Source organism: Carcharhinus amblyrhynchos, chromosome 14, assembly GCF_965287045.1.
Source record: "Carcharhinus amblyrhynchos chromosome 14, sCarAmb.v2.hapA, whole genome shotgun sequence".
In the NCBI taxonomy this organism is placed as follows: Eukaryota; Metazoa; Chordata; class Chondrichthyes; order Carcharhiniformes; family Carcharhinidae; genus Carcharhinus; species Carcharhinus amblyrhynchos.
In genome coordinates this window covers 77,706,129-77,729,615 of record NC_137337.1, presented here as the reverse complement: position 1 = coordinate 77,729,615, position 23,487 = coordinate 77,706,129, and the positions used below count along the sequence as shown (strand labels likewise).

General features: G+C 45.2%; 1 protein-coding gene across 4 annotated transcripts in view; it reads right to left on the bottom strand.

Annotated features, from left to right (window-relative positions):
- meis2a (Meis homeobox 2a) overlaps positions 1–23,487 on the bottom strand; it is a 120,834-nt gene that overhangs the window by 54,715 nt on the left and 42,632 nt on the right. For all 4 annotated transcript variants that reach the window (XM_080203155.1, XM_080203157.1, XM_080203156.1 and 1 more), the window contains one exon: positions 14,502–14,647. In XM_080203155.1, the coding sequence (XP_080059281.1) occupies positions 14,502–14,647 (146 nt within the window). The remainder of the gene's footprint in view (positions 1–14,501; positions 14,648–23,487) is intronic.

The following is a 23,487-nucleotide window of genomic DNA, read 5'->3' as shown; positions in this document are numbered from 1 at the left end:
GCATTAGCTGTTTCAAATTCACCTCTAAATCTGCAATAAACCAGCCTTTCCTCTAAGAGTGCATATTTATACTTTTATTGTGATCTGCTGCTGAACATTAGGATTAGATTTGCAAGTAATATTGAGAAGGTGTAAGACGCAGCCAATTTGGTTTTGCGTTTAGGCTAAATATCTCCCATGTTAATTGGAGAGGCAATAGGTACTTTCTACGGGGTGTCAGGAACATGCAGCTGGACACCTTGGGAAAAAGCAAAATGAATATAATGTCATTGTCTCATAAGTACCCAGTGACATACTGAAATTCTTTGATGCTTCAGCCGTGGAAAAACTACAGTAATGCTTTCTCTCTGACAATGTTAGGTCGATGTTGGCATTTATTTTCAGAAAAACTTAACCTGATGGTTACGTAAAGACATATTGGGCTCAGTGGATCGTATTCACTCTGTGAACAAATCCTCCCAGCCCGACTGTGAGAAAAAGATTAAAAGTGCTGGCATGACAATTTGGCGGAAACGGCAGTCTATCATCACCTGAATATTCACAAAGCTCAAAACAATCGACAAACACTGTTTTCTGTGATGCAGGATGACGAGGGTTTACGTAGCAACATAGGAATTAGGAGCAGGAGTCGGCAAATTCAGCCCTTTGAGCCTGCACCGCCATTCAATCAGATCATGGCCGATCTCTCCCTGGTTTCAAATCCACCTGTTCCCCACACCCTCCTTTTTGTTAGAAATATATCTCCTACTTTCTAAAGGTTGCGTGATTATTGGTCTTTTTTGCCTCGATAAAACATCGCCGTGAATTCTCTCCCATAATGCTGGCTGATTTCAAACAAGTGTAACTGGATTCAAACCTGGAATTTAGAGAATACATTTGTCTTGCTGTGAAGAAAAGTTGTGTTTTATACCCCTACCTGACCTAAAAAGAAATGTTGGTTATCGCAATCCTGGAGGGGTTAATAGCTCCATCTCATAGCTTCATTGCCTCATGTGAGAAAGCAGGACAAAGACAACAGATGGCAGACACTGTTGACTTCTGTCCTTTCCATTCTACAGAAAGGGCTGCGGAGAACCTTGTTTGATAAAAGCAGAGGATTTGGTGGCCTTTGCCATAATTATCTGATAGCTCTGTGACTGATGAGCTCTGGAACATTTCGTTTTCTATGGGCGCAGTCTGTGACAAGTGAACTGTCCTCCAGGTTGCTATGGGTGACCAAAGTGCTGACATCGAGTCCCTACAGCAAACAAGCACATGACAAATGAGGCTAGGAGTCTCAGTCAGTTTCGAATCTCAGTAACTCCCCCTCCCCTACCAACACCAATCCCATTCGTTAAAAAAAATTCTCCAAAGGACCAGAAGGGGTTAAACCGAATTAATTCAAAATTGGAAAGAACATTGGAATTTGTATTAAAAATACACATTAAGAATAAGTCAAAATACTATTGCTTTTTAAGATCTGGCTCAGAAGGTAAGATCCAGTATTGTTTTGATGTATTATTTTCCTTCACTGAAGGGCTGATGACAGTGCAAAACGTAACTTTGGCAATTCTTAAAGAAAACAATGAACAGATGTGTCTGGCTGCATTGGCCAGCGAAACTCTGCCAACTGAGCTGCAGTGCATTCTGCTGCAACAAGGCGGAATGGAATCGAGGCCCTATAGAACTACTGCTGGAAAAAACAAGGGCAGTGTCTCTAACAGGGTGCGCTCGCGCCCAGGTCCACACTATAAGTGGGTGGACTAGCCTTTGTGTCAAACAAACATCCTCTCCTACGATGAGATTGCCCGTAGCCATGTGTAACATGGTTTACTGTTAGCCTAACAGCTCAAAGGCCATGTGTGTTGTCTCAAACTTAATGATAATTCTCATCACCCGAGTGTTGCCATGGTGACAGAAACAAAATTTTGCCGATGACCAAAATTTGTCACAATTTATAAATTCAAAACACGTCAATTATTTTCCTCTTTCGGAATTATCAACTTTGCATTCTAGTGATCATCCGGCTCACATCTTCTGCACACAGGTGAATGGATTGAGCAAATGTATCTTGGCCTTAGTATATAAACTTGTGGCTTTGCGGACTGGATTGAGGGTATTTCATTCATGAGGAGACTTCCTTAAGGGAAAAAAAAATCCCGAAAAGGTAACGTTTTTATTCCATCAAAGTCTGTCACGTTCTAATGAAGGTCCGAAAGCCTCTACAGTGAAATAAAAGCCACCTCAATGTGTTTGCTGTCGCAAAGATAAGGACGTCTCTCTGAAAATTGATGGGGATATTTATAGTGGGGGGGGGAGGTCTTTGTGCACGAGCACTTCCTGTTTTCATTCTGTGACCAAACATATTCTTTGCAAAGCATGCAGGAGAGTCCTTGAGAGGAAAGGCAAAGGAAGCTGAAGGGCTAATTGAGTGATCTAAGGGCTTCTCAATATATCTAGTTTAAAGATCCTTCCTCTGCAGTCAATGAAAATCATTGCTGGGTCAGTCCCAGCAAGATATCTTTACACTGGGCTTTGGAGTATTTTTTAAACTCGGTCAAATCAATAGGAGTTTTTGTTTAACTCAACGGTAACGTTGCCGGGCAAATTGGGTGAAGAATGCATCGGCCTCAATGATGCTTAATTCTGCTTTCATTTGCGTGAAACAACTAGAAAGGGAACATTGGTGTAAAATTCCAGCATCTGCTGTGTTAAAGCATTGCTATGTGATCCAGGCTACTCACACTCCGGGGCAAAACCCGCATCTCAAAGTTCGGAAACCTGAATGGTGAGAGATCTGCAGGCTTTCTTTTGAAAAAAAAACACACCTTCTGCATATCGTTACCTCCCCCGCTGCAAAACTAAAAAAAAATCCTCTCCACACACACACATACACAGAGTAACAAAAAAAAAATTAAGAAAAATGAACACCACTAACCCACAACGAGTGGAAACTAGATTTTGCTTTTTTGCCCCCTCTGCCGCATTCAACTAACTGCTAGGAATTACTGTGGCCAGTCTTTGTTGTTTTGTCCTTCCAAGTTGTTCAGAGGAGGTGACAATAGCCCCGGGTTGAGAACATATGTAGAAAGACCCCTGCGGTCGATGAAAAAGTTGCTCCATGCTGCTTGCTTGTTTAAAAAAAAACAACCAATGTTCCTTTCTCCTGACAAAGCTAATGAATGCATGAATGTTAGAATGCAGCAATGACCCATTCAGAGGCAAAATCTGAGGACCCTCCCTGCAAGAGCACATCCTGCGATGATGAAATACATTTGCTTAACAAATTAAATTAATGAGATAATTCAATTAGTCTTTTTGATGTGAAAAACAATACTGCTTAAGGAAGGGATTACTGTTGTACAAGAGCAGTTTGGCCTTCACAAAGAGGGAAGCGAGGAAAAAAAAACGCTTTAAAACAATGTTATTAAAAAATGGGAGGACAATGAGGAGAACTTGCATTGAATTCTACAGTGGTTTTAGTTGTAGACTTGCTTGAATTAGCATAGCCAGATGGGAAAATTCTCACATTGCTCCGGTCGCATGGTGGCACAGTGGTTAGCGCTGCTGCCTCACGGTGCCAGGGATCTGGGTTCGATTCCTGGCTTGGGTCACTGTCTGTGCGGAGTCTGCACGTTCTCCCCGTGTCCACGTGGGTTTCCCCTGGGTGCTCCGGTTTTCCCCCCACAGTCAGGTTAGGTGCATTGGCCACGCTAAATTCTCCCTCAGTGTACCCGAACAGGAGTGTGACAATGAGGGGATTTTCACAGTAACTTATCACAGAATCCCTACAGTGCTGAAGGAGGCCATTTGGCCCATTGTGTCTGGACTGACCACAGTCCCACCCAGGCCCTATTCCCACATATTTAACCTGCTAATCCCCCTGACACTTGGGTCAAATCATTGTAGTGTTAATGTAAGCCTATTGTGGCATTAATAAATAAACTTTCTAAAGTTAAAGTTTATTTATTAGTCATAAATAGACTTACAGCCACACTGCAATGAAGATACTGTGAAAATTCCCCTAGTCGTCACATTCCGGTGCCTGTTCAGGTACACTGAGGGAGAATTTAGCATGGTCAACTCACCTAACCAGCACGTCTTTGGACAGTGGAAGGAAATTGGAGCATCTGGAGGATACCCACGCAGACACGGGGAGAAGGTGCAAAGTCCACACAGACAGTGACATAAGCCGGGAACCGAACTTGGGTCCCAGGCGCTGTGAGGTGGCAGTGCTAACCACTGTGCCCCCGTACCGCCCCTTTCAACTTTCACAGGGGGCGAACGCAATCATTTGTCAATAAACTGGGAAACATCGAGGCTGAATACGAGGTGAGCAAAGTGAAACTTTTGACTTGCGTGTGGAAGGGAGGGGGTCTGGCTGGGCGCTCCCTCCGAGGGAGATTTTACACTAAAACACAGCCAGGCCCCTGCAGGACGGGGGAGCGAGAACCTCCCAGTTGCTTCTCCAACAAAATTCACTCGACTCCAAATTAAAAGCATTTTACAGGTTACTAAATCTCCAGCTGAGGTGATGTAGCAAAGAACAGCTGTGAAGTAATTTTGATAATGATGAGAATAATAAGCACATGGCAAGGTTCAGGGCTTTTCTGTTGCAGCTTCAGTGCTCCTGAATAGATAAAAGTGATTAAATACTCCTGATTATCCCTGACCAATATGTAATGGATTTACAGCCCTTTCAATTAGTCAGTATTTGCTTAGGACTCATTATTTTGTCTTTGGTTAAGTAATCAGCCTACAGACGCATGTTCTGTCTAATTCCTCTGTGCAAATGGGCACAGGGCACCCGACCTCCAAAAAGGCCATAGCTGTAAGGCAGAATACCCACTGCTTCAACAGAGCAGTGACCATTCTGGTTAATCCTGACCCTGGAGCCACAATCAATACACCTTCATTTACTAATAATGTCTTTACATCAAAGTGACAGTTTAGAAATGGGGATCCAATATTCACCTTTCCTGCACTATCTTCCTGTCTTAGGGTTTAGAAGTCTCCAGCGTCAGAAAGGGTCTGGATTGTATCATAACTTTCGCTGAAACCGGAACGTAATTTTGCCCCCTTTTTTGAAAAGAGAAGAGTTGTGGCTCAGTCAGGGTTGGTGCGTGTGTTGAAAGGATTGAACTGGCCACCTTGCTGCTGAAGGGGTTGCGGGAAGTAAACAAATCCTCTGAGTTACTTGTTCCCTCCTTTCACAAAGGTCTTCTGAAAGAACAAACATTGGCAAAGGGGAAGGGGCACTGTGCTGATCTCTCCAGTGTTAATAAGGGAAAGGCCTCTCTTCCTTGCTCTTTAGAGTCGTTGATGAGAGGCAGCTCGGTTTATGTGTATCTGCTTCTCATGTGAGGCCAGGAACGTTCACTCTGGTGACATTATGAATGGGTAATGCTATCAATAATCTCATCTGCTCAAACCCATGGTGCTGCTGGGTTGTACCCCATATCGTGAGAGGGGGCAGTTCCACAGGCTAGTCCCACACTCTTTCTAATCAACTGTGTTCAAGTGTAAAACAGGATAACTATAGAAGAGTGCAACATAGTTACCTCCTGTTTCATCACCTAGGATTAGAGGACAATTACTACAAAATACCACAGATTACGATTTACATGCAGGACAATTATCAAAGACATAAATGTCTCGGAAAATTTTGCTTCAACAATGATGTGCATCAGTGCCATTCTCAGTGAGGGCCTTCCTTGCACAGTGAGATCAGAGCCCCCTTTAACTCCTTGTGAAGTGAATGTGTGGATAAAATGTGTACCAAAGAGATGGTGGTTGCAATATTTACTGGGAAGATGGGTGCAAGCAAGGGAAATCGGGTAGGATGTGTGTCCTGGACAAGGACACAGAGGTAGACAGGTTTCTAATCAACAACATGAGTCCAGGGTTACAGAAGATAAGCAAGAAAGTGGCAATAAGGCCACAGTTAGATCCATCACGATCTTACAAAATCATGGAGGATCACACTCGATGGGCTGAATGGCCTACTCCTGCTCCTATTTTTCTGATCGTATTAGCAGCATATTCTGAGAAATGTAGCTGTGGGATCTCATTCTAACTTTCCCTTTCTCCTGCACAGTTGAATCAGTCGGCTTGTTACGTAGGAGAATCACTGACAGGAGGAGGGGGCCAGGGAGGTTGGGGGGCTGCGCCCAGCATTTGGGAGAGAAATGGGCATTGTGGGTGAGGCAGCTGAGGGGTGAAGGGAAGCGGCTATGAAAGGAGCTTGCTTGAGATCGAGGCTGGGAATGTTGTTTGTGGGGAGGAAGGAGGAGGAGAGAGATTAATGAGTAAGGAGAAAGCGAGACACAGGTGCCCGAGGTCAGGGGAGGTGAGGAGAGAGAGACGTTCGGGATTCAAGGGAATGCTGGAGAGCTGTACCTGATGGAAGAAAACCTACTGGGAAAGGGTAAGGCCAGAGATTGTGACCTGGAGGGTGAGAGGGCGGGGGGGGGGGACAGCAGTAACTGCAACATAGCATGGATGTCAATGTTTACAGGGAAGCTGGGGAGTTGGGAGCTCTGTGATGGAGGACAGGGAGGCTCCACTTGGCAAAGGGGAGGCTGACGGTTTCCAAGAGAGGCTGGTGGAACCATTCCTGTGTCTCTTGGACCACACTTGAGCACTTGAAAAGGCAACTATCTCATCAGCTCTCACCTCCGTTCCATTGCTCCCTTTCCCAAGTCACAGGAACCCAGGCAACAACTCCCACATTTAAATCAACCAATGGCACCACAAGAGACCGATTTCAATACGTTAATGCCATGTGCTGTGGCACCAGTCATGGTAAAAATGACAGTGAGTGATAAGCTGCACATTAAGGACATGATCCCCATTTTAACATGACCCCCATTTTATCCCCATTTATGGGTAACACGGTGGCACAGTGGTTAGCATTGCTGCCTCACCATGCCAGGCACCCAGATTCCATTCCCAGCTTCCCAGCACAGTCTGTGCGGAGTCTGCACATTCTCCCTGTGTCTGCATGGGTTTCCTCCGGGTGCTCCGGTTTCCTCCCACAGTCTGAAAGACGTGCTGGTTAGGGTGCATTGGCCGTGCTAAATTCTCCCTCAGTGTGCCCGAACAGGCGCAGGAGTGTGGCGACTAGGGGATTTTCAAACTAACTTCATTGCAGTGTTAATGTAAGCCTACCTGTGACACTAATAAATAAGCTTAAAACTTAAACAACTCTTGAAGTCCTTTTGAAGTGTAGGCATTGCTGTACTTTAGGAAATGCGGCAGCCATTTTGTGCACAGCAAGCTCCCACAAACAATAATGCAAGAATGACCAGATAATCTTTATTTTGTGATGTTGATTGGGTGATAAATATTGGAGAGGGCACAGAGAAAACTCCCCTGCTCTTGTTCGAATTAGCAACATTGGACCGATTACATCCACATGGAAGTGACAGGGCCACACATTAATGTCTCCATCAAAAACCACCATCTCTAACAGTGCAGCACTTCCTCTGTACTGCACTGGAGCCTGAGTCTGCGCCCAACTCTTGGGAGTGGGATTTGAACCCACGACTCTCTGACTCAGAGGTCAGGGCACTGCCAACTGAGCCACTGCCAATCTGGCCTCCTCCCATTGTTCCTCCACCACCTCACCAGTCACCCTCGACCCTTATCAGAGGGTTGAGGCCGGAAGGATGAATTAAACCCAGGAGGCCAGCGGCAGCTGAAGACACAGGAAAGACCCGATCTCGGGTGAGCCTCTGCGTTGCATGTCGGTGGTTAGTTGCCGCAAACCAATTTCCGTCCCAGTTTTATTTTTAAGTTAAACTGGGAATGATGCCACAGGGCAGACCCACCGCTGGGGACACTTCTCATGGCCAGGCCCAGATGCTGATCAGCTCAGTCTGAACAGGGAGGTGGGCAGGGAATTGGAATAATTAAAAGCTGAATTAATGATAATTATTCCAGGCCACCACCTGCAACACGTGGGCAAGCTGTTAACTTCATGTAAGTAGCCTCCCTGTGGCTGCCTGACGGGCTACAAGGGCACAACAACTCCTGTCGCAAAAATGGGCATGGGCAGGGAAGGTGCTGCCCCAAAATCATCCAGATCAGCCTGCCCGCTTGACCCCTGAAATATCTCTATTTACCTCTCCAAAGGGGCCCTCTCCTGACCCCTGACCTGCATCAGCAATGTCCACCTCTCCCGGTGGGATTGCCGCGTTGACAGCATTGCCAATCCAGAACCTACCCTGCGGATCCTGAAACAAAACCAGAAAAATGTTGGAAAATCTCAGCAGGTCTGGCAGCCTCCGTGGAGAGAGAATAGAGCCAACGTTTCATGTCTCGAGTTCTGAAGAAGCTCTGATGAATGGTCATCCAGAGTCGAAACGCTGGCTCCGTTCTCTCTCCACAGACACTGCCAGACCTGCTGAGAGTTTCCAGCATTTTTCTGATTTTGTTCTACATTCCTCTGATTGGCTGACAGGATCTACAATTCTGCCTGAAGTTCATTAATTGGATGGCAGTCCTGGAGGTGATTAATTAGCAAATCATCTCTGAGAAAGTGTCTCGGACGGTCCTGCTGTCCCTAGCGCTCGATATCCCCACTTACTCCTCGAATCTGAATACCAGAAATCCAGACCATTGACTTACTTAGAAGCTAGAAGCAGGAATAGGCCATTCAGCCCTTCAAGCCTGCTCCACCATTCAGCGTGGTCTCTTTAGTCCCAAGAGCTATATCTAATTTCTTCTTGAAATCAGACCATTTTTGTCTCAACTATATTTGATGGGAGTGATTTCCACACATTCACCATACTCTGGGTGATGAAATATCTCCTCATCTCAGTTCTAAAAGGTTTACCCCTCATCCTCAGAGTACGAGCCCTAGTTCTGGACTTCCTCTGCGACTGGGAACATTCTTTCTGAATCTACCCTGTCTAAGCCTATTAGAATTTTATAAGTTTTTATGAGATCCCCTCTCACTCTTCTAATCTCCAGTGAATATAATCCTAACCAACTTAGTTTCTCCTCATATGACAGACCTGCCATCCCAGGAATCAGCCTGGTAAACCTTCGCTGTACTCCCTCTACAGCAAGGGCATCTTTCCTCAGATACGGACACCAAAACTGCACACAATACTCCAGGTGTGGCCTCACCAATGCCCTGTACAATTGCAGCAAAACATCCCTATTCCTATGCTCAAATCCTCTCGCCATGAAGGCCAACATACCATTTGCCTTCTTTACTGCCTGCTGTACCTGCACGCTTACTTCAACACAGAAGATGCTTCTCTCTCCCAATCACCTGCAGAATGTCTTGCTCTACACCCATCTGTCTGCTCTTCCTTTCTACCTTCTCCTTAAGTCACACCTCCACCTTGCATTGACACCCAGAATACAAAGCAGAGACAACGCAGAACATGACCCGCAAACCCGTTTCTGCAATTCCATTCCGGACTGATTTCTTAACTCGTTTCTGATCTTGTAGCTCCTTACTGTAAAACTATAAAATCTCCGACACAAAACACTGACAAATTGCAGCTGGTAGTTAAAGTGAAGGGTTGTTACTAAACAGTTCCATTGGTTGCTAAAACAAGTGCAAGGTTCTGCCTTAATGGGGGAAAGTACAGTGCTCTGTCCACACGGCACCGTCATTAGTGCATGTGCAAACTGTGTCTGGAGACCATTTCAATGAAAGTTTTTTACTTCACACCAACTGTGTAACAGTAAAAATCCTGTCGGAATGGGTTGATGTGGATTTTTATTGCCGTACAGGCATCGTGAGATTGTATTAATTGTATGCACGCCGATACTTGAAGCACCGATTCTAAAATTTAGCACAAATGTATTCCAGGCTGACTGATGCACTGACATATTTCGCCTCTTTTCTCTGCTGAGGCTGCGATTCATTGCTAGAGTTTGGCGTCGAGGGCTGGCACCCTGTCCTCTCCCCCCCCCCCGCCATCCTCCCGTCGGGTACCCCGTCCAAACTGGCTGTTCTTTCATGTGTGGGAGGCGGCCATTGTATTAGAGGTCGGGGGAGGGAATTTGGGGGTGGGGGAAGAGAGATCGCAGCTGATTCTGTCCCCACTGAACGTCTCCACATGTGCTCTATCCAGCACTGCATCAGTAATCAGAAGAGGAATCCCTGGCATGTTCCCCCCACTTCCCATGAAAACCTCAGGATGTTGAAGTCAATTGGAGTGCCCTGAACACCAGCCTGCCCAAGATAAAACAAACTCAGTACAGCACACAGGTTTCTCAGTGTCTGAAAGCTCGGTGTCACAAGCACACGGTGCATTATTAACCTCCTTAGAATTCTCTGTCATTCTTTTACAAATCGCACAAGTGTTGATACACTGGTCTTGGACTATTCACTGCAATCGCCTGAATGTATACGTTGCTTTGTGAGAAATGATCACATTGAGGCCGGGTGGGATTCTCAGGTGGCGCTTGCCCGAGATCGGAAGACCCCACCCGAGGTCACTGGACCTTTCCCTGGTTCGCCCTTTGCCCGCTCCCATTCCCGTGATGGGCAGGATGGCAAATTTGCCCCTACCCCTTCAGCTGCTCAGCATTAAGAATCCACAGAGAACGCACATTCGATTTCACCTTCCGTGCAACTGGAGAAACTTCTTATTAAGTTACTGATTCACTAAAATTTGTTTGTGTGACTGTAGCTTTGCCCAAAGGTTTATCTACCAAGCTACAGCACAGCGCGTTTAATTTTGCAGGTGGAAAGTACTCTTGGCAAAGTTTGGTCGCTGTAGGAATGAAAATAATTTTTTTTGATTAAAGGTATTCAGGTGATGACAGGGGCTGCACACTTGAGTGCACATGCTGTTACAGAGGAAGCAGCTGTTTACCAGCTGCAGGACTGGACTCACATACTGTACGAAACATCTCCAAGTTAAAGCGCGCACAAAAGGCATTGCGGCAATTCAACAAATGCCTCTTAGTTTGCATCTACACCTTATCATCGTGGTTAAACAAATGTGGCAAAAACAAGGGGTTATCAGAAGGGGACAATTTTTAAAATACATAAACGTTAAGTCAGCCATGATCTCAGCACTAAAGTTTTTTTGGTTAACTCTTTAAGAGCCAGTCGTAAGTACATTTAACAAGGTTTCCAAAACCCACCTTCTAAATCGTTAGGGGGTTTTTTTTGCATATATTAAAACTAAACAGCAAAATATTAAAATACAGAATAAATAACAATACTACTCCTGGCTCACTGGGAACACTGGCGTTCTGCAGAATACAGATTCTCCAACCTCGCTTGCAACCAGGATTCTCCAGTCCCGCCGCAGCGAGCAGAGATTTGGCTCAGCGCCAAATCTCCGTTCTCGCCAGCAGGGCTTGAATGGCTGGAGAATTCTGACTGTTATCTTTCAACAAGGACATCGGCAACCTGGGTAAAGGCATTTCGCAGCATCCACTTATTTACCCCAATTAATTCTTTCACATGTATTATTGATTCATGCCCTTTTCCCTTCTTGGCGAGTGATCAGAGCTGAGCAAGTGGAATGAAGCAATGTGGATACTGGATAAAGCCAGTCTGTTCCGCCTGCTTAATAGTGTATCCCCCAACAATATTGTTGTTGTGATGGAACTCACTTGACTGAGGCAATTATATCTCAGCTACAGCAGAAGCTTTAATTTGTGACATAAGACTAGAGCTTAAGGCCTACGATGACGCTTAAGGTTCGACCTAGACTAAAGCTACCCAGAAAGGTCTGGCGATCTCTGTAACTGGAATCTCACGTTTCCACATGTTAATTTGAGTCTGGGACTGAACCTAGAGGATCTCCAGCAACCGTGATGTCCCCACATCAGTAAGAAACCAACCACACTGAAGAATTCCCACAGACAGCAAAGCAGGAAATAAACTGCCCCAATTGCACCTCATAATTTATAAACTTATAGGAAGTAAAATAAATATTGGGTTGTACAGATCAGCAGCTGAAATGTAAAATACACATAATTGTTTTCGTACCTTAACAAAATATAGATTTTTGATATTGGAAGGATATTTACATTACACAAGTATCAAATTAGATTTTCGGGGCCAGAGATGTCATTCAGTGGTAGTTATATTCAGTGATAGCACATCGTTAAAAAAAACACTTCCATTTCATTAAGAAAGCATAACTTTCCGGAAGGTTTCAACTGCAATATTACACATGAAAGGGGAAGTTCTTGTCAATTCAGTGATTTTTAAAGTGTGCTGTCTGTGGGAACTTCTGTAAAACACATCCTAAAGCACGGCCTCTCACTCTCTTGAACCTGAGATTAAGTCTGATTAATTAAGTCTGATCTGTTAGGTAATATCTGTACAGATGAATGACAGAAGCCTGTTAAATATCTGCAAGTGTCCTACAACAAGGCTACAGTTAGTGACCCTGTTAAGATGTAATGAAATCAACAAAAAGGAAGTTTGTATGAGTTAACAAATCTGAATTGAAACTGCATACCAATAACCAGCAATGGTTTTAAGACCAATAGATACATATACACACAGCATGTTATCAGACAGTACGCTTTAATTCAGGCGCATGGGACAGGATTTCCCACTTTGGGAACAGGACCTCAAACTCAGGGTCAGATGGGGTCCCGACCCAGCACTGTGTTGGCAGCAATAACCTGACATCAATTTTAACTAGACTGACCAATTAGTGGCCAGAGGGCATGCGAGCTATCCAATTAAGGATGGCGGACATGTGCCTGAGGTTGGAGGACCAATAGGAGGCCCTCCAGTCATGACATATCACAGCAGCTCCCAACATTCAGGGCAGGAGCTGCCAAACTCTGATATAGGAAAGAGTGAAAGAGATAGAGACAGCAAGAGAGAGAGCGAGAGAGGCAGAGACAGCAGAGAGAGGGAGACAGAGACAGCAAGAAGAGAGAAAGAGACAGCAAAGAGAGACAGAGAGAGACAGAGACAGAGAGATACAGTAAGAGAGACAGAGAGAGAGAGAGAAAGAGACAGAGACAGCAAGAGAGACAAGGAGAGAGACAGTGAGAGAGACACAGAGAGAGCGAGATAGAGATAGCAAGAGAGACACACAGAGAGACAGAGAGAAAGAGAGACAGAGACAGCAAGAGAGACAGAGAGAGAAAGACAGAGACAGCAAGGGAAACACAGCAAGAGAGTGAGAGAGACAGAGCAAGAGAGAGGCAGAGAGGGAGAGAGAGAGAGTCAGCAAGAGAGACACAGTAAGAGAGTGAAAGAGGCAGAGATAGAAAGAGAGAGACACACAGGGAGAGAGACAGCAAGAGAGAGAGAAAGCAACAGTAAGAGAAAGAGGCAGAGACACAAGAGAGTCATAGAGAGAGAAAGGCAGACAGAGAGAGAGGCAGCAAGAGGGAGAGAGAAAGAAAGAGAGACTGATAAAAAATGTATTTTAACAAAAGGCACTGGCTGCCTGGCCATGATGCCAGTGGAACAATATCTTCACTGGATGGCCAGTGATCACCCCACCATGACGGCTTACAGGGTAGTCCCATGCACGACAAAGCCAGACCATTAAGGATAGCAGATTTCCTTGTCTAAGGGACACGTGTGAACCAAATGAGTTGTTACAACAATCAATGGTTGGTGCCAATTTGTTAACCAATTGAGTTTAAATTCCACCAGCAGCTTGGGTAGGATTTGAACCCTTGCCCCTTCAACATCAGCCTGGGCCTCCAGATTGTTAGCCCAGTACAATACCAATAACCCACCATTTTAAAGTAAGAGGTCTTCCTTTTGAGGCAGAGATGAGGAGAGTTTATTTTTCTCTCTGAGGGCCATTAGTCTGAGGAATTCCCTTCCCCAGAGAGCAGTGGAGGCTGGACCATTGAATTGATTCAAGGTGGAGTTAAGATAGATTTTTGTTAGAATCGATGGGTCAGTGGGGTAGCGGGGTAGGGGGGGTAGTGGGCGGGGCGGGGGTAGTGGTGGTGGTGTGCGGGTAGGAAAGTGGAGCTGAGACCACAACCAGATCTGGCATGATTTTACTGAATAATGGAGCAGGCTCGAGGGACTAAATGGCCCTATCCTTCTCCAATGCCCCATGTCAAAGTTAGAGTTTAAGTTTATTTCTTAGTCAGTCACAAGTAGGCTTACATTAACGCTGCAATTAAGTTACTGTGAAAATCCCCTAGTCGCTACACTCTGGCACCTGTTCAGGAGAATTTAGCATGGCCGATGCACCTAATCAGCACGTCTTTCGGACTGTGGGGGGAACCGGAACACCCAGAGGAAACGTATGCAGAACGGAGAGAACGTGCAAACTCCACACAGACAGTGACCCAAGCCGGGAATTGAACCCGGGTCCCTGGTGCTGTGAGGCAGCAGTGCTAACCACTATGCCATCGCGGCTGATGTTTGACGTACAGCGATACAGTCGAGCACACCAATATGAGTGGAACACCGAAGCACAATGGAGTGCGCTGCTCACAGATTAATGAAACACTTTCTCATGAACTTTGGACACCATCTACATTAACATCAAAGCAGCAATGGTAACCAACACAAGGGGATCTCTTTCCACTGTACATACCGTGAGGTGCTGGAAGAGCCATGCTCTCATAATATTTGTAGCTACTTTGGGGAAAATGCCTCTCTTTTTCTGTCGCTTCTTATCCTTATCTGGATCGTCGTCATCACCTGTGCCTGGTGAGGCTACGCTGTTGTCTAACCCATCACCTGAAATGTGGAACAAAGAGAAACAAAAGATTACACATTGTGAGCATTCTGCAAATAACAAACAAGATCAATCAAATTTGATTCGCAGTGATTTGGGATAATGCAAACTGATAAAATCTCTCATTAAAATACTAGATTGGTATGTGAATAATATTTAACTCAAGGCACCATATCCCCCAATCCTGTTTTGATAAACTTCACATGAACACACATGTATCATTAATTCAATTATTGCTGTGCTTTTGACAGAGAGAAGTAGCCTTCTGTCAACCAAATTTATATTCGGTTTAAAAGCTGCAACGATAATTTTGTTTTGATCTTATTTTGCTTGCTAAGTATATGGGATGGCTTAGGAGATTTCCGAACTAAACACAGACAGTGACTTAAAAAGAATCTGAACGTTGTGGGGATTTTGCATAAGGTGTAAGTAACTATGGCATGGCTCATTGCACAGAACAGAACACAGTTCATCATCGCACCCCTCCCCCAATGCATTTGCATGGGATGACACCCTCTGTCTCCCTGCATCACTGCTTTTCCACTCTTATATTTACAAGAATTAGGTACATATCAAGGCAAGGTGCCTTCTTTAAATCAGGAGTTACCTCCATCCACTCTCACCACTGTTCTGTCTTTCCTTGCATTAATTGTGCATTAGCAAAAATCATTTACTTTTAACAGTCATAGTTATTTTTCTTTACCCTCCGGCAAAAATGCCTTGAAAGCCTGCCCAGAGGGCATCTAAATTATGTATCTAAAAAAACTCTGCACCAAGGCAATCCTGTACGCGTACTTTCTTAAAATTCATACGTGCTTGTCCTCCTGTTTTTGAGAGGCATCAATCAGGCACCTATATATACCATATTTCCCCATTAATATTTGAACCAATAACATTAAAAAGAAAGAAGAAAGAAAAAAGCCAAAGTATAATCAAATGCAAAATAAATGAAGGATACTGAAACAGCATCAGGATTTTTTTTTATTCAACCGGCCATGCTTCTCTCTTGCACATCATTAGCCTAAAGCCACACGAAACAAGAAAACAGAGAAGTGTAGAGTTTATGCTCCCTGCTGTTGTTTAAGAAGCTGAGGTCCTGGCAGAACATCTGGAAATTGCGCTGAGACTGTGGGTTTTGTAATTTAAGAATAGACATTCATTAGCAGTAAATGCCATAAGTCCCATGCTAAGTAAAAACCTTGTTCAGGAAAGCTTAAAACAATAAACTTCGGACTCAGTGTAGCCAGAGACACAGAGCTTCCTGAGGAATGCTACAAGCGCAGAAGCTAATTCTACTACTGTCTTCCAGTTATATGATTACCAGGGGGTTGGTGGGACTGAACAATTATGTTAAACAAGGGCTCTCTCCTTGGCAACTTTTACACACAATTTCTCTTTTACCTCGCCGGCCACAGAAGCTGAGGAGAGAGAGAGAAAAAAAACCCACAGCAAAGAGTTGGCAGATTAATTTTATTGACATTTTCATTTTCACTGCAATGTGATACCCTCCATCATGACGATGAGGCGACCCCAGTATTTACAGACTGACAAGTCACTTCATTATAGCCAGTCAGCCCCAAGGCAGCGCAGCACCCTCCATCTGCACAACCCTTCATCTACCACTAACTTTTGCTGCCTCCCCTCGAATGTGAACCATGACGGGGGGAGCCAAAAAGGTGGAAATAATCATAAAAATGATGCTGGACCAGAAACATTCTCCACAGCCTCATTACGGTTGCCGAGCGCAGAGGGCTGGTGAGTTACACCCTGCTTCCACGATGCCAGGAAGGAATGCTGGAGGGCAAATTTTCCCAAATGCTAATGGCTTCTGACTGTTCCTTGGCAACTATGGCATTACAACCTGTGTGGATGTGCACTCCAGAACAGAAACTGGAAATGTCTTATCATCTATCCATGTGACACAGATGGAGAGTGGCTATTAGGAGCCAGGCTCTGGCCCTTGGGGATCTGAGGTGCTGTGTTATTGCCTCCGGCAGCCCTGGGAAGCTACGCCTGGGGAGAGGAAAATCTACGCCTTAAAAAAAAAACCACGCTGGCATCAGAAGTATGTGTGCATATTAGAAAATAAGATGAGGAAGAAAGGAAAATGAGCTCACAAAAATAAGCGTCAGGATTTAGTATTTTCCCCCAAAATTGTTTGCTAACTGAACCTCTATGTCCTTGGCAATTAGGCATTAATTTAATAGAACTGGAAATATATCAAATCTTAAATTGCGGTAAGTGGGCATTTTACTGTTGTCATTTCCTAACGTGATTTTTTTTTGCCCCTGTTATTTTCTTAGCATGCTTCATTTGCGACACTGGGGTTAAAAATTGTTCAACGTGTAGTTGCATAAGAAAATGCATTACAATCCTCTTAATTTGTCTGCAACAAGCAGTACCTGAGCCTCTAATTACTGGGCTCTCTTTCCGCCCCGCTGTGCCGCATGCTCTCGCATGTTAAAATTGAATTTTTTTGTTCAGATTTATTTTGAACTGACCAGATATGCAGAGGGGCAGTGGCCCCGCCGCGCTGGAGTTCTGTGTAACAGCTGCAGTCTTCTTTTGTTGCATGCAACATTTACAAACTGCGTGGGCTTTCCTCCGTTAAAGAGGAGACAGTGACCCATACCACCTTCTTTTACACTCAAAGGAGCACTAAAAAACACTCCTCATAGGCTTACCTCAGGCTTCTTTGGCCCAGAACAAGCTCCCTCTCCCCTCGCAACAACCCACCCCCCCGCTTTCCTCCAGGCAAAAAGCAGAGACCGAGAGAGAGAGAGTGAGAGAGAGAAAAAAGGGATTTTATGTTCCTTTCTCCTCAACTTTTCAGGCGGCATAAGCAGCATTTAGCACATTCAACCCCCAAATGGCTCTAAATGCTCTGAGCTGCAGGGGCTCATCTTTTGTTACGCTCCTTCTATTTACTCAGGATTTACACAGGCCTCTCCAGTGAAGAGACCACATGTTACTGACAGAACGCGGCTTCATTCACAACACATCAGACAACGGGGCTGGAGCCATTGCTGCTTGGTGCTTAGGCTGGATTAAGACTCCAGTTAACACTGAGCCTAAAGACTCTGGCTAAATGGTAAACAAAATGTACTGGTTACTACTTAAACCAAATTAGGCAGACATAGATCATAATATAAACAGGCCAGCGCTAAAAAAAAGTAGATTAAGGTTTTACATCCCGTCTTTAAGCTTCACCTTCAGCTTCCAATGAAGCAATGCAGCACATCTCACCTACTTATTTATGCAAATTTCCTCCCGACTGCCTTCCCACGGCTTATTTATATCTCGATAGAGTCAATGACACAAAAATCTGCTATATTCGAGCTGTCCTTGAAGTACACCAAATGTTCTCTTTTATCCAGCAAAGGGAACAAGACCAGCAACAGATTTGGCCAATATTATCATCCACTGATCCCTCGGCTATCCTGCTTTCCCAATCACCCTGCTCCCCATTAAGCCTCCATTCCGTTATCCCAGTTTTCCCGGCTCTGTTGCATTTATTCGGACAATGGCACCTTCCTAACCAACCTTCCCCAGGTAGAGACAGTGGCGATGTCTCTGGATTAATAACGCTGGGGCCAATGCTCTTGGGGGGACATGGGTTCAAATCCCAACATGGCAGCTGGTGGAATTTAATTCAATTAATAAAATCGGGAATTGAAAGCGGGTCTCAGGCCACAATGCTCATCATTGATCAGGGATGGGTGATGATGCTGGGCTTGCCAGCAATGCCACGTCCCATTCAGAGAATGTTTTAAAAATCTTCCCCTCTGTGCCCTTAAACGGGGTCTTTAACTACCATCAAATTCCTACAGTATGGAAGGAGGCCATTCAGCCCATCAAGTCTGCACCGACTCTCCAAAAGAGCATCTCACCCAGGGCCCCCTCTTCCCCTGCCCTACTCCTGTCACCCCACCATGGCTAATCCACCTAACCTACACGTCTTTGGACACTAAGGAGCAATTCGACATGGCCAATCAACCTAATCTGCACATCTTTGGATTGTGGGAGGAAACCAGAGCACCCAGAGGAATCCCATGCAGACACAGGGAGGATGTACAAACTCCACACAGACAGTGACCTGAGGCCGGAACTGAACCCGGGTCACTGGCGCTATGAGGTAGCAGCGCTAACCATCTCCATCAATTTTACTCTTACCCCTTCCCATCATTACCAAAACTATGATGGGCTGCCCTGACCTCACCTTTTGCTCTGCTTTCAACAGGTGAACCTGCACCAGTTCTACCACCTGCAGTGTGATGCTGCCACAAAACACATTTCCTCTCGCCTCCTCCTATCAGTGTTCCAAAGGGAGCTTTCTCTTCACGACACACTGGTCCATTCCTCAATAATCCTAACAGCCCCTCCCTTCTCCACAACCCCTTTCCATGAACGTGTAGAGGATGCAACACATTCTACCTCCTCACCTCCTTATCCAAGGTCGCAAAGTCTCCTTCCAGAGGAAACCATGATTTCCTTGTACGTATTATACTTTATTCACTGCTGATGATGTGATCTCCTTTGTAACAGGGGACCACGTAGACTGGGTAACTGATTTACAGAAATCTGTGTTCAGGTTACAAACAATTATCCCCCCTTTCTAGCCGCCTGTCATATTAATTCTCTTCCCCACTCCCATACCGACCTCTCTGTCCTTGGCCTCCAATGGAATCCAACATAAACTCACGAGGAGCAGAACTGGATTTTCCAACTGGGTCCGTATTGGGAATAAGTAAAAGAGAAGCAGGGAGGTTGTTTCCACTGGTGGGTGAAACTACAAGTGGGGGGCATGGCCTCAAAATAAGAAGGAGCAGATTTAGGACTGAGTTGAGGAGGAACTTCTTCACCTAAAGGGTTGTAAATGTGTGGAATTCCCTGCCCAATAAAGCAGATGAGGCTACCTCATTGAATGTTTTTAAGGCAAGGATAGATAAATTTTTGAACGGTAAAGGAATTAAGGGTTATGGTGAGCGGGTGGGTAAGTGGAACTGAGTCCACGGAAAGATCAGCCATGATCTTATTGAATGGCGGAGCAGGCTCGAGGGGCCAGATGGCCTACTCCTGCTCCTAGTTCTTAGAACCAACATGAATTTAACAATTTTACATCACAACCTCAGACTGCTGACAGAAGCTGTTGGTGACCATTTTGCTGTTCCCACTTCACCTCTAAACCCACCTTTCGTTCCTTTACTTGTCCCATTATCATCTCTTTTTGCTTGGCACTATCTTCCCTTTTGTCGCTTAATCTCACCTGCCATCCATCCTATCATACACCTCCCCTTTTTTGTCCTGCTCTCATTTCCTCCTTCCCAGCTTTGTTTTTGCTTAAAACCTGTCACATTCCTAACTTATTCCAGGTCACTCTTGGTGGAAATGTTAAGATTTCTTTCTCTCTCCACACAGGCTGTCTGATCTGCTGACTCTTTCCAGCGCTTTCTATTTTGCATTTCTGCTTTTATATCATTGCTCACCTGTTCAAATGCTAAACATTTTCCAATATTCAATTCTTCCCGCACACATTTATATTTGGCTTGTGAATACGAGGAATTTCACTTTTTCATTATCATTGGGTTGACACTAGCTTCCACAGACATGACTACTCAGTGGTGTTAGGTCAAGGGTCAGACATGGGTCAGGTCACAGATGCCACAGGAATTATTATGAGCGAGAAGATGTTGAGAATGTGTCTATTTGTAAAGACGAAGAATGAGAAAAGTGTATTTTTTCGATATGGAATGATAAGCAGCGCTCAGTGGGGCTCTGCTCACTTCCCATACAGAACCTGGTCCAATTGGTTCACAGCAATATTGTGGCCAAGCCTTTAATGTCAAGTTTGCCACCAAGTCATGCATGGGTCACAAATCCTTCCCAAAGAATATCAAAGGAATCAAAGCCACTGATTTGAGCCTTGCCACTGTCTCCATCTCACTGCCTGCCGAGTTAAGGCTAAACGCAGACTAAGCAAAGTCTTGCCCTCATTGACTTAGAACCGAGCTTCATTCCCCATCACAAGTCACTCCCGCAACGCTGGCCGTGTCCATCTGTACCCCAGCCTCCCTGTTACTAAAACCCTAATCAATGACTTGGTTACTTCTAGACTTTTCTTCAAAGTCTCTTGCTGCGACTTCCTATATTCTACTGTTCAAAATCTCTAACTTGTCCAAAGCGTGGCAGCCCAGATCCCATCCTGCACCTGTCCATCATTCCTCCACCCTAAACTTCACTCTTTCCTGGTTCCTCAATGCTTTTAAGTTTAAAATGCATTCTTGTCAATAAATGCACAACTTCCTCCCACTGACCCGGGCCCCCCCTCCCCCCCACCACCTATCTCTGCAACCTCCCCTGGCCTCACATCCCTTTTTCATTTATTTTACTGGCTTTATTAAGGAAGGCATGGAAAAGAAGAACAAGGAGGCTGTGCTAAAACACTGGCCAGGATTTTTAGGTTGGACGGGTTTCCCTTCTCGCCATCCGAGCAGTCAATGGAGAACGGAGAACACATCACTGCCTTTTGACACTTCAACAAGTGGCTGGTGATAGCACATCTCCCCCTCACTTGGAGGGGGTCCTGCCTCTGGGAGCTGCCAGCCAATCAGCTGCAGTGGACAGTGTTAACCCTGCAGTTGGTCCCCACAGGCCAAGTCTCAGGATTCCAGGGCCAGGTAAGTGTGGGAGTCTCAGGGTGGAGTGAATTGGTGGGCGGAGGGGGTTGAGGTCTTGGTGGAGCGGCCAGGAGGAGATGGAGCACCTGCAGGGACCAGATGTTTCGGAGAGTGTGCTCGATGTTAAATGGACGCTGCTGATAGATAAATAAAGTCCCATCGTTTTCCGCCCATAACCTGAGCAGGGGCACTTTTTGGGCTTCCCTCTTTCCTCTGAACTTCTCGTTCCAGTCTGAAACTTGAGACCGGGCGGGAAATAGCCCTCATTTGGTCAACAATTGGTCATTTAAGGGTTTCAATTGAGGCAAGGGTGGGTGGGCTGGCCGAGGCTTCACTGTCTCAGTGTGGAGAGGTCAGAGCAGGCACGAGTCTGGTGGGAATGTTATGGCCACCCCCTACAAACCAGCCTTTGAATGAATATTAAGTTCTGCCAACAAGTTAGAGCGCAGGCTACTGCCTGTCTGCCCGGCCTGATCTCTTTTACACTGGCACAGGTGAGGCGTAGATCAGCCCGTGATCCATTTGAGGCCCTTCAGCTCTCCTCCTCTTTTCAACAACTGCTCAAAGTCCAACCTTCCACTGAGCTTTTAGTGCCCCCACGACCCGCCCACCCCTGCGCCGTGTCTGTGCCTTGGCACATTTCTCACACCAATGGTACTCGATAAATGCACAGTCCAGAGTAGATTTGGTGTTGTCAAACTAGTGTCTGAACTGAATTTTTTTTTGACAAAAGCATTCAGAAATAGTTTGTTGAGAGTTTATTTCTATTGAAGGAAGCTCGTGCAGTTTAGGAACATGAAGAGGAGTAAGTTATTCTACTCTTGTGTTCTACAATTCAATGAGATTGGGATTCATTTGGATCTTAACTCCAATTATCTACGTTGGTTCTCCATCCCTTATTCAATACTCTTCCCCAGAAAAATAAATCCAACATTCTCAGTTTTAAGATGTTCAGGTGACCTTATCACACCAGAAAGTGTCAGATTTCATCGATATGTCCTGCTATTTCCTCCGAATTGCCAAACTTTAATTTGATGTCCTAGATACCCCAGGTTTATTCACCCGTGTCCACCTGTCTGGAACTGAAGTGACTTTTTCCAGCTCTGCTGTGCATATTTTTCTACGTTTTAAAAAAAAGACTTTGATGCTTGTATTGCACTCTTGAAAAGTTAACTTTAAATGGTTGGCTCCATTCAGTTGCCATTTTGGTTCTTGTTTTCAACTAAGTTAAAGTCAGACTTCAAGTAAGAGTGGACAAGGTTCGGAGCAGGAGGAGAACATCGGGTGCTCCGATTTCATTCCACACTTCAAGCATGTAAGGGTTAGGTTGATTGGCCATGGTAATTTGTCCCTTAGTGTTAAAGGGCATTGATACATAAATAGGTGGGGTTACGGGGATAGGACCTGGGTGGGATTGTTGTCAGTGCAGGCTCGATGGGCTGAAAGGCCTCCTTCTGCATTTGATGATTTAGTGGTAGTTATTGGTGCAGACTCGATGGGCTGTGGGGCCTTTTCTGCGTTGTACACTCTATGACTATAGTGCTCTGAGATATGGAGAAGGTGGCTACCACCAAACATCAATTGGTGGCACAAGTGAAACACACCATTAATCCTGGAATTGCAAATAAAGCCAGCGAGAAATGGGAAAGGTAATGTCATTTAATCTTTGGCCGTATACATTGCAACATCTTTAAACGGCTTGACACCATTTGCAGTGCGTTCTGCTTACACTGCAATGGGCTTTCCTCATTTTGTGATGGCTGTTATGGAATGGATGAGTTGATAACACTGCGTGTGCGTTGTGTTGATTCAGAATTACAGGGGAGGGGCCCCTGCGCAATAACAGCTCCAAATGTCTTAAAATTCCCCTTTGACGTAGCTCAGTGTCTAATCAGTGCCTCGGACCGAGGAACAGGGATTTTTGCAGTTTGCGATTCTTTAACAACTCCACCCTGCTCCATTCTGAGAGATGAGTGAACAATCCTGCCAATTCTACAGAAATTACACTAATTGGCCCCAAAGGTTATCTAGGTCTGCGTCTCAAAGACACCATTGTTTCCATAGCATTCAATTGAAACTCCAATATTCCAAGTCTGGCCAAGGGCCCTAAAAAGCAGGTACTCTCCTGAGTAGATACTTGTGTCATCAAGTAGTGCCGTCTAATA